A 17,796-nucleotide genomic window follows, 5' to 3' on the forward strand; every position below is an offset into this window, starting at 1 on the left:
CAAATATGAAGCGCTTGATAGAACCATTAAAGTTTCTATACACCACCTTTTACTGGTTACAAATATGAAGTACCTAGTAGAACCCTTTAATGTTCTATATATATTCTATATATTTCACGTCTCTAAATATGAAGCACCCAAAAGAACCCTTTCATTTTCTATACGGAACCCCCTGCTGATTCCAAATATGAAGCGCTTGATAGAACTTTTGCAGGTTCTAAATAGAACATTCTAGGGTTTCCAAATTTGAAACACCTGATAGAACCCTTTAATGTTCTATGTATAACCTTTAACGAACTATATAGAACTTATTAGGGCTTCTAAATATCAAGCACCAATAGAACCTTTTAGCTTGCAAATAAGAACCTCTTGATAGAAACCTGCAAGGTTCTGTATAAAAATTAGTCCTGGATGCATCAGTGACAGCAAGACAGTCCTAAACATTAGCACCTAGGAATTAGTGGAGTAAACCATGGAGCCTTCTTCTATATCATGCAGAAGAAACTTAGAACCTAGAACACTGTCGATGTGAAAGGAAAAGATCCAGATTCATACTCGTAGGTTCTGTTACAGTAATCATACCTACTAATAAAAAATGGACAAATTGCCAAGATTCCAGCCGATGGTGATGGCGTCGGATGATGGTGATGGTGATGGAGGTCCAGATTAGTGTGTTAGACTGAAGGAAATAGGGTGTAAGGAGGCCATTTTGTTCCTGACACTGTATGTCTATCAAACTCGTGAAAGCTCTGTTACTTTAGCACTCTCATTCTCACTTGGCCCGAGTCTGACCACTGGGTTCTTCTCTCTTTCAATCACACTCTCGCAGTGTGTGTCTTCCAAACACACAGTCCATCCCAGCGTGTGCTCGCTCTGAAGTGTGTGCATGTCTGCTTGTGTGTCACGCCTCTTAATCCAGCTTCTAGCCTCGCAGTGTGTCTAACGAGACAGCAGAGGCACAGAAGGTCTGACACACATCACTGGCACAAGATGGCTGGAACGTAACAAACACAAAAGTCTTTACAAAGCCGGGCGCTTGTTTAGAGATCGCCGGACCTGAGAAGGGTCCGAGAATGAAAATGAGAACGGCTGAGTGGACACAATAACCAGTATATCATTTTATAAATAAAGAATAAAACACTAATTAGGGGAAAAAAAATCAATGATTTGTCAGCAGTGTTACTGTTAGCTTCAGGTGAATGCTGATTGGTTGAAAATTGCATACAAATGACCGAGAATCAATCCTACGTGGAAATAATTAACTGCAATGAATCAGCACAAATTCGCCCCCCCGATTATGAAAAGTCTATTTGTGAGCCGCTAGTTAGCTCAGCTACCAAGCTAGCAATAATCCTGTGGTAACTTCAGCCTGTAGCTTCTAGCGCAAAGACTCAAAGCTAAAGTGAGCAGCGAATCTCGGAAAGTCCGTCGCCTACTCTTCTGCACTACTGTTTTGTAGTAGAAATACTTTGAGTAGCTATAATCTTCAATTATGCTTTTATTCAACGAAGTGTGGAATGATGGACACTTCATACAATAGACGTTTGTAGCTTTGCTTATGTAGCGGGAAAAGGGTGGCGCTAAAAGGCACTGAAGATGGATGAGAGAAAATTTTCAAGATGGCCGACGACTCTGGCAAACAAAACGTCTTTCAAATGTCTTTTAGATTAGCTTGGGCTATTGTGTGATTTGTTTTTACATTTAAAAAAGTAAAGTGGCGTCACGTTACACGGGTTTGACATCATTTGCCAGCAACCAGGAAATTTCCGGCTAGTAGAAAAACAATTACTGTCCCATTTTTGAGACAATACTACTCTTTCTACTCGAGCGTAGAGTGCACAGTGCATAGAGTAAGTGCGTAATCATTTGGGACCACAGTCTATCTGAAGTATCATTTGTTCTTGTGAATTGTTCTTGTGAAGTTCACGCTAGTTTAAGCTTCGTGTTCTTGCTGCTGATTCTGACAGCGCTAATTCTGATGTCTGAAATCACACCGTACTCAAACAGAGGTGTTTACTATTAGGAAGCCAAATGGTAGAAAAGGGATGATTATTTTTGCTCCCATGAAATACTGCAAAAAAAAAAAAAAAAAGCTGACGCTAAATACCCATAATGCCCTGTAGCGTTTGTAGGGGAAAATTCTATACAGATCACAATGAAATGTGAAATAGCAATGAAGTGTGATATTTGTTGCTATAATAATATAATGTTAATAATAATAATAATAATAATAAAGACCTTCACTCTTCTGGGAAGGGTTTCTGCTAGATTTGGGAGCTGTGGCTTTGGACTCATCAAGAATACCCAAAAGATTTTGTTAGCAGATGGATATAATATATATATATATATATAAAACCTGCTAGCATTGACCTGCTATATTTTAACCTGCTAGCACTGACGCTTCAATCAGAACATTGTGACAGACGTTATCATGCATCTCCAGCCATCTGCTCCATAACCGACAAGCCAAACAGTGTGTGCTTAAAAGTGTCGCAAATTAAACACGTGACTGCAGGGTACTCTCATCAACCCTCTCTCTCTCACTATAACATCACCGGGTCTAATCTCAGGCTGTCCAATTCCCAGGATAGAGTCAGATTCCTGATCTTGGCTGACAGAAGTGGGACCTCATGTGGTCTTCTGTGGAGGTAGTTTATCCATCTCAAGGTTTGATGCTTTGTTCTGAGATGCGTTTCTGCTCAGCATGGCTGCAAAGAGTGGTTACTGTTATAAGTTATTGGTATAAGTTAAGTGTCTGGCCATTCTCCTCTGATTTCTCTCAACAGTGAGGTGTTTTGTCCCACAGAATTGTCCCCCAGTGGATGGTTTTTGTTCTGTGCACCGTTCAGTGTAAAATCTAGAATTTCAAAAGCCACACTGGAATTTGAAATTCTAGATTTTATACCAAATGGTGCACAAATTTTTTATTTAAAATGTGAAATTCTACATTTCACACAGAATGGTGCAAACATTTGAATTTGAAATTCTACAATTTACACATAATGCTACGCAGATTTGAAATGTGAAATTCTAGATTTTATACAGAATGGTGCACAAATTTGCATATTTTAATTTTAGATTTTACACGTAATGGTATGCAGATTAGTGTTCGAAATTCTAGATTTTATACAGAATGGTTCGCAAATTTTTATTTAAAATGTGAAATTCTACATTTGGTGCAATGGTGCAAACATTTGAATTTGAAATTCTAGAATTTACACATAATGCTACGCAGATTTGAAATGTGAAATTCTAGATTTTACACATAATGTTGCATAAATATTAATTTTAAAATGTGAAATTCTAGATTTTACCCAGAATGGTATGCAGATTAGAGCTTGGAATTCTAGATTTTATACCGAATGATGCGCAAATTTTTATTTAAAATGTGAAATTCTAGATTTTCCACAGAATGGTATGCAGATTAGAATAGTGAAATTTAAAATTCTAGATTTTAGACAGAATGGTGTGCAAAGTTTAATCTTGAAATTTGATATTATAGATTTTACCCAGGATGGTATGCAGATTAGAGTTTGAAATTCTAGATTTTACACATAATGGTGTGCAAACTTTAATCTTGAAATTTGATATTATAGATTTTACCCAGGATGGTATGCAGATTAGAGTTTGAAATTCTAGATTTTACACATAATGGTGTGCAAACTTTAATCTTGAAATTTGAAATTCTAGATTTGACAGAGAATGGTGAATAAATTTTAATTTTAAAATGTGAAATTCTAGATTTTACACAGGATTTGAATGTGATCTGTATTTACATGATTTTATATGATTTTTATGCATTTCACCGATGCCACATGATTGATAACATGAGGGAATGAACGTACAATTGTTCACAAAGTTTTTCCAACGTTCCTCTTTAAAGACTTTAAGCGTCTGTGACATTTATTTATTAGTACCAGTAAAGTACAAACACAGGATAATAAAAATAGATGATAAAAAAGTTGTTTCTTAGATCCTGAATTAAATATGAGTTAAATATATTTGGTTAAAAGAAATAACAATAAATAAAAGAAAACATAAAGCCATTAAACTGTTGGTTATTTGGCTTTAATTATGCTATTACAGTACATTTATACTCAAACATTTCTAGTATTTTGGATTTATAGAATATATCAGGACGAAGTTAGCCATTAATGTCTCACATGCAACATGTTACTATTTGTCTTTTGTTGCCTAGATAGATTGAAAATATCCAATAAATGTGATATATTTTAAAGAATATGCGACACTACATGTATGATGCCTAGAATGCTAGATGTTTTTTTGTTGTTTTTGTTTTTGTTTTTTTTAAATGTGTGCTTATTTATTCAAATGAACCAATTTGACTGTTTCACATCTGCCTCTAAAATATATTTTGGTACAATAATACCACAGACATGTCATTTGATATAATATATATACTGTAATAATTCACAATAATAGGACTTTATTTATTTAATCAGTCATTCATTTCCCCACGTTTTTTTAATAATGTGTATTTGCGGGTTTTGTTGGATGAAATGAACCCAAAATCGTCGTAGCGTGTGACGAAGACGGATGTGTTTCGGTGCACGAAAAAGAAAAGCTGAGGCAAATCCTCAAATAAACACTGAGCGGGTTGGAGACGATTAGATATTAGGATGTAATTTGATTTCACTTTATTGTCATTGTGTGTATAACAGAGTAGAGAAGAGCATTATGCGGCCCTCAGGACTGAGAGCAATCAGAAAACTAGGGGTAACACGGACGGTGGGATGTTGTGCGCATGCACGCTGCTGTTTGATCGTCATGGGAAGAAAACGGTGCTTTAGTTCATCAACAATGGAAACCATGCAGCTATTCACCTCTCTCGCTTTTTTAAAGATCTAGGGGGCACTCTCTCTCTCTCTCTGCCTCTCTCTCTCTCTCTCTCTCTCTCTGTAAGCTCTCTCTAAGTCACACACACTCACACACACACACACACACACCACACACCAGGGTGGTCGTTCTTTTCAACCCCAACAATCACCAGCCGAGTTTAGAGAGGGACAGATTTAACGATGTCTTTGTGCTCCCTAATTGCATTGGATTACGAGATCCTGGTGAAAGATACCCCACCACCACCACCACCACCTACACCTCCACCACCATCACCGCCAGAGAAGAGACACACTCTCACTCACTCGCTGTGTGTGTGTGTGTGTGTGTGTGAGACCGCCTGTGTATGTGTGGAGAGTTTAACACTGGAATGTGTCAAATAACTCCTCACACTCTAGCACTACAATGTACCTTTCTTTGTACTTTCAAGCGGACGTCGTACCTTCCGTACCTTCCATTTGCATCGTTCACCTTTAAAAAGTGGATTTAGAAAAGAAATTCAATAAAGGTACACACATGGAGTGTAAATAGTATTCACTTTCTGGGTAAAAAGAAAGCGACATAAGCGACTAAACGTACAAGATGTCTACTGTTTAGCTGGATACGGTTTAGTGGAAAGGACAGGCCGCCCCTGCTAGTAGGCTAATCGCCTTGTGTCTCTTGATTTGGCTCCGATTTACAGCCTGTCCTCACAAAACGTGCTTAATTATTTTTTAACTCCGTGTTGGAACATGACACATGAAACCCCCGCTGCTGTACAGGGAGACAGTTATCCAATTAGACCATAAAAAATGAGAATCTTTAGAGCATGTGGGTCACATAATTACTGTTAATTTAACGCTTTGATTCTCCCTCTTCCATTTTTATTTCCTTATATGTAGTTTGGGCAGCGGCTGGCTCGAGCTGTGTGATAGCCTGGACGGGAGTGGACGTGTAATCGTCGGCGCTTCCTAATGAATCAGCGCCGGGCCTCACGCATCATTTATGCGCCGTTAAGCCGTGTAATTGGACGAGCCGTAGTTTGCATATTAGACCATTAAACGTAATGTGCTCCGGTTTTCTCATGACACGGAGTGTTTAAGGCTTTGTGGTGACATGCTAATGCGCTGAATTATGACCCTAATTGCACACAATTGTTCTTTTGATTTGGCCGATTTGGCTGTTAGCAGCGCAATGATGTTCCTTATTGCACCAGCGGATTTCCGGACCATGCAGAAGCCTGAACGTTTTCGGTCACGGTCCGCGTACAAGTCATTTAACTTGTGCGTAAAAACCTAGCACAAGCTAGCGTGTTCTTTAAATGGCTAATGCATGACACGGCTCTTCCCTCACACTTTTAGGACCTAGGGTTCAACAACTGCACAATTAGCTCTACTCGTGTAATCCTTCCCAGAATCCTTCCATTAACTCGAAAGGAAGCAGAAATGTGACTTAGAAATCTCTTACCTAGAAGTCCATTTAAACAAAGTCCATTTGTTTTGCTTTTTGTATCAGCTAGTAGTTTACGTCTTGTTTAATATGATATATCACCTCACCACCCCACCACCTCTCTACCCCTTCACCCCAACATCCCTCTACTCTTTCACCTCACTACCCCTCTACCCCGTCACCTCACCTCAGTACCACCCCTTCACCCCACCATCCCTCTACCCCTTCATCTCACCACCATTCCAACCCTCTCCCCCTTCACCACATCACTCCTCTACCCCTTCACCCCACTCTCCCATTACCCCATCACCCCACCATCCCTCTACCCCTTCACCTCACCACCATACCAACCTTCTCCCCCTTCACCACATCACTCCTCTACCCCTTCACCCCACTATCCCTTTACCCTTTCATCTCACCACCCCCTCTACCCCTTCACCTCACCACCGTACCACCCCTTCACCCCACCATCCCTCTACCCCTTCACCTCACCACCATACCAACCCTCTCCCCTTTCACATCACTCCTCTACACCTTCACCCCACTATCCCATAACCCCTTCACCTCACCACCCCTCTACCCCTTCACCCCACCATTCCTCTACCCCTTCACCACACCACCCCTCTACCCCTCCACCCCAACCCCCAGATGCCACAGAGACTGGAATTAAACAGCGTGGCTCAACTGGTGGCTGCAGCAAGAGAAATGACTTTCTCACACTCATCTGATAAGGATGACAGACCTTCAAGTTAATGCAAAGCTTCACATTGCACTTTCTCATATCCTGGATCATGGATTTTATCAAAAGCCTGAAAGCACTGGTCAGTTAGGGGAAGTATTGAGGTATTGATAAGAGAGATTTAGACACTGACTGCATGGTTATTAATGTACACCTCTTTGCTACAGCATCAATTACAGAAAGGGTCACTCGAGGATTTCCAGGAGGTTTTAATTCGCAGCCAAAAATTTCATTTTGCAGCAAAAAAATTTGCGATGGAGTTTTATGTGCTTATTCAGCGTAAAACCACTTGAAATTGAAAGCTCAGGATTCTTCTTTTACACTCCTACCAGTGGAAACTCATAAAGTATGTAATGAATTTCTATGAGTCAATGAAGGAGGGCTTCAGGTGGTGTGTTGTGGTCACATGACACGTCTTGGTCCAAATCTGTGGAAAATTTGCGGTAAAAAAGCAAGCCCATTTCTATGGCTGCTATTGCTCTATACTGTGTTCATTTAGAACCATTGTCTAAGATTGTTTTGAATCTTGTTTACATATCAGCCAACAAGATATATTTAAATTATTATTTAAATTAGCTAGCTATTGAACAAGCTAATCAAGTTTGCATTTTTTTTGGGGGGGGGGTTGTTTGTTAGATAGATAGATAGATAGATAGATAGATAGATAGATAGATAGATAGATAGATAGATAGATAGATAGATAGATAGATAGATAGATAGATAGATAGAAGCCTATCATCTGAAATGTAACTATATCTTTGTTTAGATGTTATTAATAGAATTGATTTTCTTTTTGTGATTGTGATGTAATTGATTCGCACCACTGGCTCACTCACTGGGTTGAGTGTTTTTGTTTAACTCATCTCAGTTTTGTTTAATACGCCAATAAAGAGAAGCTCTGATGAAACCAGTGTCACCCTCCTCCACTCCCTCCCTCCACCTGTACACACACACACACACACACACTCTTAGTCTCTCTGTCTTCTCTCATTCGGTCCTCTCCTACTCTGCTCTTTGTCCAGTTGAAAGCTGATGTAAGTAGGCTCTCAGATGCCCCAGAGGGGGGTGACGAGGGGGGGTGCTGTTTGATTTGCCCCTACCCGTTTCCTCGGCCGGTCTCTATAGCAACCCCCTGAGCTGATGAAGAAATGTACGGTGGGGGAGAATAATGCGGTGTGCTTTTGCTTTCAGCACGGACATGGACAGCTGGTCAGTCTGAGACACCTGCAGCCTGCTAACACACACACACGGGCACACACACACTGACCACCTGAACTTCACTGTGTGTGTGTGTGTGTTTTCTTCTCTCTGTTCTTCATTTCTTTTTCACCCTCCTACTATTTCTTTTGCTATAATTCTCCATCAGCTTCGTTTTAGCTTTGTGTGTTTCTCAGATATTTACCAGAGAGATTCGTTTCACATGATAAAACAGCCACAAGTAGATTTCACCATTTTATTTAAACTTAATCCAGAGTGTCCAGTATTGATGAACGTGAACCTACTGTAACCTCAAATTCCTGTTCTGGAATTAAAGGAGTGGAATGTAATATGGCCTGTTTGACGTTTTTTTATAGGTTTGTTCTGAGATTCTTTTCCGCTCACCACGAGTGCAACAAGTTGATCTTTGAGTTCTATTGCCATCCAGTAGGCTTATCTCGGTCTGGTCATTCTCCTCTGACCTCTCTCATCAGTAAAGGCTCCTGCTCAAGGGATGTTTTTTTTTTTTTTCTGTGTAAACTCTACACTCTTTAATAAAAAAAAGAAAAGAAGAAAAAAAGGTTCCTTGCAGTTCTACATAGAGTCCCGGGAGGCATAACATTATGACCACTGCTAGGTGAAGTGAATAAGACTGATGATCTCCTCATCATGGCACCTGTTAGTGGGGGGGATATATTAGGCAGCAAGTGAACATTTTGTCCTCAAAGTTAATGTGTTAGAAGCAGGAAAAATGGACAAGCGTAAGGATTTGTGTGAGTTTGACAAAGGGCCAAATTGTGATTAGTAGACCACTGGATCAGAGCATCTCCAAAACTGCAGCTCTTGTGGGGTGTTCCCGGTCTGCAGTGGTCAGAATCCATTAAAAGTGTCCTGTAAGTATCCTTTAAGACCTGTAAGTTGTGAGGTGGAGCCTCCTTGGGAAACTTACAGGACTTAAAGGATCTGCTGCTAACATCGTGGTGCCAGATACCACAGCACAACCTCAGGGATCTAGTGGAGTCCTCCTGAATACCTCGAAGGGTCAGGGCTGTTTTGTTTTGGAATTTTATCAACATGTAGATAACGCTGCAAGATGTTTTGAAGTAACGTGTGTTTATGAATGACATATTTCAGAAAAGATCAAATAATTGATTAAATCTGTGAAATTGTTAAAACTGAAAAGATCGAAACACTACATATACAGAATACAGTGTTGTTTGAATTTGCTGTATTTTCTTGTCCAAATTTTCTATATAAAAATTTATTAGCAAAATAGAACCATCTCACTTGGAATTAATAAACCCTTTCTATATAAAGAACCGTTCTGGGGTTATATATATGGAGCAAGGTTTCAGAAACCATTCCTTTTAAAGTGCAGAGACTTTTTGTGTGTGAAAATCCAAGGAGATCAGAAGCTTTGGAAAAACTCCAACCTGCTCATCTGCAGTCAAAGTCACTGTCATCACATTTTCCCTCCATTCTGATGTTTAAAGTGAACATTACCTACAGCTCTTGACCTGGAACTTTACTTCACATGATTGACCAGATGGTCTGATAAAGTGTGTAATGAGTGTGTAGATCTCTGCCTCTATATTAGCAACAGACCTAAAGCCTGTCTATTTGGAAACTGTGCAAGAAGGAAAGTTTTTAACTGTCTTTCTTTGTTGTTGCAGTTCTCTCTCTCTCTCTCTCTCTCTCACTCTCTAATATCTATTTTTGGATGACGGGATATGTGCATAATTTATATAAATGATTTAAAGGAAATGAAAGAAGGCAGAACGAAAAACATAATGATGCCCATAAACAAATAAATACAGAGAATATTCATGGGAGAGGAAATGACTTTTAACTTACTCTGTAGTACCACTAAATGAATCGAGATCAGAAGTGTGTGTGTGTGTGTGTGTGTGTGAGAGAGAGAGAGAGAGAGAGAGAGAGAGAGAGGAAAGTACATACAGAGAGAGGGGGAGAGAGACAGAAAAAGAGAGAGAGCTTGTGTGATAGATGATAGACAATGAGGGAAGCAGATAGAAAGAAGAGCAGAAGAGAAGAAAGTCAGAGAAAGAGGCAGAAAGTAAGAGACAGAGATAAAGAATGACAGAAAAGTGTGAGACAAAGATACGAGGTGAGAGAGACAGAGAGAACTCACTGCAGTGTGCAGTAAAGACGCATCTGCTAACCAATGAGCCTCATTTAGAGGCGGGGCTTCGGTTGAAAACGTGTGTGTGTGTGTGTGTGTGGTTGTGTGTGTGTGTGTGTGTGTGTGTGTGACAGAAAGACAGAAAGAGAGAGAGAGTAGGTGTGTGTGTGTGTGTGTTTTACCTACGTCTCCTCTGTTCACTGCTTTTCAGTTTCGCGCTGCTCCTCATGGCCGCGACAGCCTCCGCCGCTCACTACAGTCTACTCAGCGCGAGCGCGCCGGTGCACGCGGACTCCGGCGGCATGCAGCAGCACGCGGCTCCGGGGTCGGCTTACAGGCACGCGCACGCCGCCGCGCTGCTGCAGAGCGAGTTCGCGCTGCAGAACAACGGCGCTGGGAGTCACGCGCACCAGTGGATCGCGGCCGCGCTCTCTCACGGCGGGAGAGGAGGATTAGGAGGAGGTGGAGGAGGAGGTGGTGGGGAAGGAACCGCGTGGACGTCCGCCGACATCAAGCCCACGATCCGTAGCACCGGAGACGACATGCACGAGGACAACGACAACAGCGACGATAACAGCAACAACAACAACAACAACAACTCAAGCAGCGGCAACTTACAGCACATGCTTCATCATCCTCATCATCCCCATCACCATCATCATCAGCATCACGAGGAAGACGCCACACGCGCTTGGAGGAGCGCGAGCGGTACGGCGGCGGCTCACCTGCCCAGCGTGGGCGCGGCGACTGGGCAGCAGAGTCTCGCGTACTCCGGCGGGTTTGGCGCGCTCAGCGGGCTCGTGCCGGGCATTCAAGCGCATCACCAGCACCATCCAGATCACGAGCACGAGCACCACCATCACCACAGCCCGCATCTTCGGGAGCACCAGCACCATCACCGGAGTTTGCACGAGTCGCCTGCGTCGGACGAGGACGCGACCCCGACGTCAGACGACCTGGAGCACTTCGCCAAGCAGTTCAAGCAGCGGCGCATCAAGCTGGGTTTTACGCAGGCAGATGTCGGGCTCGCGCTCGGCACGCTCTACGGCAACGTGTTCTCACAGACGACAATCTGTCGGTTCGAGGCGCTGCAGCTCAGCTTCAAAAACATGTGCAAGCTCAAGCCGCTGCTTAGCAAGTGGCTCGAGGAGGCGGACTGCAGCGCGAGCGGCGGCGGCGGTGGCACCGGCCTGGATAAGCTCGCCGCGCAGGGCAGGAAGCGGAAGAAGCGCACGTCCATCGAGGTGAGCGTAAAGGGCGCGCTCGAGAGCCACTTTCTGAAGTGTCCCAAACCGGCCGCGGCGGAGATCACGAGCCTCGCGGACAGTCTGCACCTCGAGAAGGAGGTGGTGCGCGTGTGGTTCTGTAACCGGCGGCAGAAAGAGAAGAGGATGACGCCGCCCAGGGTGCATGGCACGCACGGGACCGAGGAGGCCATGCTCGAGCTCAAAACGCAAAATGTGCAGTGATGGAGAGAGAGAGAGAGAGAGAGAGAGAGAGAGACCGGAGTGTGTACGGAGCTACAACAGGATTTACTGTGCGGAAACAAAATGCATCACTGTGACAGAGGCTTAACTTGGAGAAACACACACACACACACACACACACACAAAATCCGCGCGTGCAGGGCTGCTTTCCTATTTCCGCCTTTCCTTTGCAGAAAATTGTTACAGTCTTGAGACCAGCCTGCGGACGATGAGTACACTTTAAAAATAGTCTCCATTATTATTATTATTATTATTATTATTATTATTATTATTATTATTATTATTATTATTATTATTATTATTATTTATTATTATTATTATTATTATGTTTGATTGGTATTAATAATAATAATAATAATAATAATAATAATAGGAGAGTGTGTAAATAGTGTATCATTGAGAGAGGGCGATTATTTCTTCACTTCAGCACTTTTTTTATTTCTTTAAACAGGTAAAAAAAAAAATTCTAGTGCTTATTATTCTTAATTATTTTTGGTTTATTTTTGTATCATTTTGTTTAGATATATCCAATATGTTATAACCTTCATCTTTGTTTTTTCCCCCTCTTTTACATTTAGCTTTTTTTTTTTTTAAATAAAACAAAAAAAAAAATAAAATAAATAAATAAAATATTTTATAAATTTGAATATACAACATGACGGAGTGTCCACGCTATTGTATACCCCCATATCCAACTCTGTAAATATTTTAAACAAGTGATTTTTAAAAACCTGCTTTTTCAACATAAAAGTATTTAAAACTCCGACTGAAATCTTGCTTAAAAGGCTGCAGTTCCATTTGTTGTGTATTTTATATTTATATTTTATATGAAACAAAAGCAATGACACGTTATTATTATTATTATTATTATTATTATTATTATTATTATTATTGTGGTCTTTTGTACAGTTCCTTCAATATTCAGATATCCACTTTTACAACCTGAATGAATTCCTTATTTATACTGACTGTACGTGTCCCAATATAAGATTTTTATATTGTGAAAATTGCCATGAAAAAAAGTGATTTATTGTACATTATTTCTTTTCTATCACATTATTATAATAATACACATTTTTATTTATGTACAATATGAATCTGCTTAATATAAAACATTATTATTATCGAGGCTTTAGACCTCCATATTAGATTTGTTTTCAGCTGGATGTGTGTCATAACAATAATAATAATAATAATAATAATAATAATAATAATAATAATAATAATAATAATAATAATAATATAATGCACAGTCTTAAAGGGTTTCACTTTTATTTTTTTATTTTTTTTAAATATTCATGATAAATCACAACCCTCAAACGATCTCTAATCACTTTCTATAAATATTTAATAATTCATATACAAATGCTTGATTTATAATAAGGATATAAAGAAATAACTATTTTTGGGGATTTCCAGGCACTCGCTTTATGTTTCAATGGATGACCCAAGAGATCTAATTTGCACAACAACAAGCTCTTGACCTGATTTATTTATCGCATGATTATTCTTTTTTTATTATTATTATTATTATTATTATTATTATTATTATTATTATTATTATTAAATCTTTCGAAACCTTCTCCAGTCAGGATTATGGTTGAACTGGTTAATTGTCACGATGTCTTTTGGCTATAAATTGCTGAAAATGTAACAGTGTCAGTGAGACTGGGAGACCCGTGTTAACCCAAGACAGACGTGTGCTAGAAGGAAGAGAGGGGGAAGAGAGAGAGAGAGAGAGAGATGGAGAGAGAGGGAGATGGGGAGAGAGAGAGATGGCGAGACAGAGAGAGAGATGGGGAGGGAGAGAGAGAGAGAGAATCACAGAGAGAGAGAGAGAGAGACAGAGTCTGAGAGAGAGAAAGAGACAGAGAAAATAGAGAGACAGGGAGAGAGATAAACAGACAGAGAGATGGGGAGAGAGAGAGAGAGAGAGAGAGAGAGAAAGAGAGTGACAGGAAGAGAGAAAGAGATAGAGAGAGTGGTGGAGAGGGAGAGACAGAGAGATGGGGAGAGAGAGATGTGGAGAGAGAGAGAGACAGAGAGAAATGGAGAGAGAGAGAGAGAGAGAGAGAGCATAAGCCTTCAAAAAAAAGCTAAATTTAACTTCAAGCTTTTCTTCAAACCCTAAAGAACTGACAGAACTAAAAGCCTTGCAAAAAAAAAAAAACCACCCACTTCTAAGTTCTCACAATGAGAGAAAAATATTTATTTATCTTTCCTTTTCCGTCACCTTTGTCTGAAATGAATACACTCTTCCTGCTACCACACATCTGAAAACTATTAGTACACAAAAAGATAAAAACAAAATGAAGTAAACACGGTCAACAAACAACGTTTAATCACCAATCCTGTCAGTCTATAAAGCTCCAGAGCTCCAGAGCCGGGTTTGGTGGTATCACAACACGTCCACAGCCCCTGAGTCGGTCTTATACAGAAAAAGTAAGGAGGAGAAATGGAGAAATAATGACTTTGGCATTGAGGTAACAAATTAGACCTGATCTGTATATAATCCGAAATAATCCGAATCAGCCATTTAAAGAGGAATTAAGTGTTTAAAACCCATAGAGTGGGGAAAAACTTCTAGGACGTTCAGTCTGGTGCTGTAATGTGAACTTAACTGTAAATGTAAACAGCAACAACAAGAAAGATGATGAAGGATTTTATAAAACTGACCTCATGATCCTGTATGTTCTTCCTGTCCCAGACGTCACAGGGTGTGTGTATTTAGTGTCTTTAATCAGGGAAAGCTGGAACGTTTCTGAGAGATGTGGCAGTACTTCTATCCTCTTCTGCACTACATGTGTGTACTTTTCCTTCACAAGAACCAAGTGCCTACTTTTCAATGCACAGTATGAGAAGTAGGAGAACTGAGCCACAGCGATTCTCGTTAATGTAGTGATGTTTAATGAACATTTAGAGAAAGATTCTCCTGTCTCTGTGATATGATATTTCTTTAGTCTTGAGAGAGAGAGAGAGAGAGAGAGAGAGAGAATACTTCTGTTGAAAGAAAGAAAGAAAGAAAGGAGAATGTTGTACAACACAATAAAGAAAGAGAGAGAGAGAGAGAGAGAGAGAAAATACTTTTGTTGTTCAAGGTACAGCTTTATATCAAAAGAAAGAAAGAAAGAAAGAAAGAAAGAAAGAAAGAAAGAAAGAAAGAAAGAAAGGAGAATGTTGTACAACACAATAAAGAAAGAGAGAGAGAGAGAGAGAGAGAGAGAGAGAGAGAGAATACTTTTGTTGTTCAAGGTACAGCTTTACATCAAAAGAAAGAAAGAAAGAAAGAAAGAAAGAAAGAAAGAAAGGAGAATGTTGTACAACACAATAAAGAAAGAGAGAGAGAGAGAGAATACTTTTGTTGTTCAAGGTACAGCTTTATATCTTTCTTTTGAAAGATATAAAGAAAAGAAAGAAAGAAAGAAAGAAAGAAAGAAAGAAAGAAAGAAAGAAAGAAAGAAAGAAAGAAAGAATAGAGTACGTTTATTGTTCATTGTACAGTTGTATGTCAAAATGAAGAAAGAAAGAAAGAAAGAAAGAAAGAAAGAAAGAAGGAAAGAAAGAAAGAAAGAAAGAAAGAAAGAAAGAAAGAAAGAAAGAAAGAAAGAAAGAAAGAAAGAAAGGAGAATGTTGTACAACACAATAAAGAAAGAGAGAGAGAGAGAGAGAGAGAGAATACTTTTGTTGTTCAAGGTACAGCTTTATATCTTTCTTTTGAAAGATATAAAGAAAAGAAAGAAAGAAAGAAAGAAAGAAAGAAAGAAAGAAAGAAAGAAAGAAAGAAAGAAAGAAAGAATAGAGTACTTTTATTGTTCATTGTACAGTTGTATGTCAAAATGAAGAAAGAAAGAAAGAAAGAAAGAAAGAAAGAAAGAAAGAAAGAAAGAAAGAAAGAAAGAAAGAAAGAAAGAAAGAAAGAAAGAAAGAAAGGAGAATGTTGTACAACACAATAAAGAAAGAGAGAGAGAGAGAGAGAATACTTTTGTTGTTCAAGGTACAGCTTTATATCTTTCTTTTGAAAGATATAAAGAAAAGAAAAAGAAAGAAAGAAAGAAAGAAAGAAAGAATAGAGTACTTTTATTGTTCATTGTACAGTTGTATGTCAAAATGAAGAAAGAAAGAAAGAAGGAAGGAAAGAAAGAAAGAAAGAAAGAAAGAAAGAAAGAAAGAAAGAAAGAAAGAAAGAAAGAAAGAAAGAAAGAATACTTTTATTGCTGTGGTACAGCTGTAGAAAGAAGGGGAGAGAGAGAGAGAGAGAGAGAGAGAGAAAACACAGGAATTTTATTTTATTGTATATGGCTGAGCTGCACAGTTACATAGAAAGCTACGGTTTAGCCGATTTCTTTCCTGATAAATATAAATGGCCAATATTTCTGTAATCCAAAATTCTTCCTCCAACTCTGGAAACTGTCCAGTCTAGAGGAAAGTGAACAATTTACAGCAAAATGGTGTTGATGGGAATCAAAATAGAGTGAGTTGTACATGTAAGATCTGTAGTTAAGGTTTCTTAGCTTTAAATCATTTCTACTAAAGAAACAGAGGAGCAACTGAGGAGCCGAGAAAGTAGCGGTGGAATCCTATTAAATCATTTCTATTGAAATATCCGGTAAATATGCGGTCAGTGAGTCTGCTGATAATTTGTTTGAGGGATTGTTATAGTTTCAATTGTGTTTAATAAGACGGAATCCTTTTACGTACACGATTCTTCTATTAAACTCCTACCTGTGAAGACACATACACCGTTCAGGCATAACATTATGACCACTGAGAGGCGAAGTGATTATCTCCTCATCATGGCACCTGTTAGTGGGTGGGATATATTAGGCAGCAGGTGAACATTTTGTCCTCAAAGTTGATGTGTTAGAAGCAGGAAAAATGGACAAGCGTAAGGATTTGACTGAGTTTGAAGAAACTGTGATGGCTAGACGACTGGATCAGAGCATCTCCAAAACTGCAGCTCTTGTGGAGGTGTTCCCGGTCTGCAGTGGTCAGTATCTGTCAAAAGTATGCTTTAAGTCCTGTAGGTGGTGAAGTGGGGCCCATGGAGGCATCTTGGTGCCAGATACCACAGCACACACCTTCAGGGATCTACTGGAGTCCTCCTGAATGCCTCGACATGTCAGGGCTGTTTTGGTAGCAAAAGGGGGACCAACACAATATTAAGCCGGTGGTCATAATGTTATGCCTGATGATTTTTGTGATGACGTGACACGACTCAAAACTGAAGTAAATCTGCGGTAATATATTATTATTATTATTATTATATTATTATTATTATTCATTTACATTTATTCCTGGTTTATCACGGTTTCCTTCACTGAAATTAAAAGGCAGGAAAGTCAGTATCTTCAGCCACAAAATAGGGTTTCTTTAAATAAAATAAATTGTTGAAATTATTTCGTATTGTTTACTGCCCCCTGGAGGAGACCACCGGATATTACAGCACAGCGTCATTTCAATGCAATGCTAAATAGTTTCCCTAAACAGCTGTATAATGTTCAAAATAGTCGGAAGTGACGTTATTTGGGATGCAAAAAAGAAAGAGTGTGTGAGAGTGAGAGAGTGATGGGAGAGACCTCTAAAATCAACTGTTTTAATCAACTGTTGAATTTGTTTTTAGTGCACACCATGTTTCAAACACAGAGTAATGGTTTTAATGGACCATTCTGGGTTAGAAGGCACCAGTTACCTCACTTAGACCCACAACAAATTGGGAAAGGCAATAAGCGATAATCGAGGTCCATCGGGACGGGAATCACGCTGCCCCAAGTTACTGTAACTTCAGTAACTATTTTCTACTCTTATTTATATCAGATTCATGGCATGGGGTTGTAGTTATGATTACATTATCCTTAAGAATGTTACTAGGATATTATATACATGTATACACTGATCAGGCATAACATTATGACCGGTGATCTCCTCATCATGGCACCTGTTAGTGGGTG

The 17,796-nt window shown here is 39.6% G+C and overlaps 1 protein-coding gene across 1 annotated transcript; it reads left to right on the forward strand.

Annotated features, from left to right (window-relative positions):
- The first annotated feature begins 10,538 nt into the window (after window positions 1-10,538).
- On the forward strand, window positions 10,539-12,108 carry pou3f2b (POU class 3 homeobox 2b). The gene has a single exon (XM_058419115.1). It carries the CDS (start codon window positions 10,589-10,591, stop codon window positions 11,828-11,830), a length of 1,242 nt encoding a protein of 413 aa, XP_058275098.1. The 5' UTR covers window positions 10,539-10,588; the 3' UTR covers window positions 11,831-12,108.
- The last annotated feature ends 5,688 nt before the right edge of the window (window positions 12,109-17,796 follow it).

The sequence above is a fragment of the Hemibagrus wyckioides genome, linkage group LG20 (genome assembly GCF_019097595.1).
Source record: "Hemibagrus wyckioides isolate EC202008001 linkage group LG20, SWU_Hwy_1.0, whole genome shotgun sequence".
In the NCBI taxonomy this organism is placed as follows: domain Eukaryota; kingdom Metazoa; phylum Chordata; class Actinopteri; order Siluriformes; family Bagridae; genus Hemibagrus; species Hemibagrus wyckioides.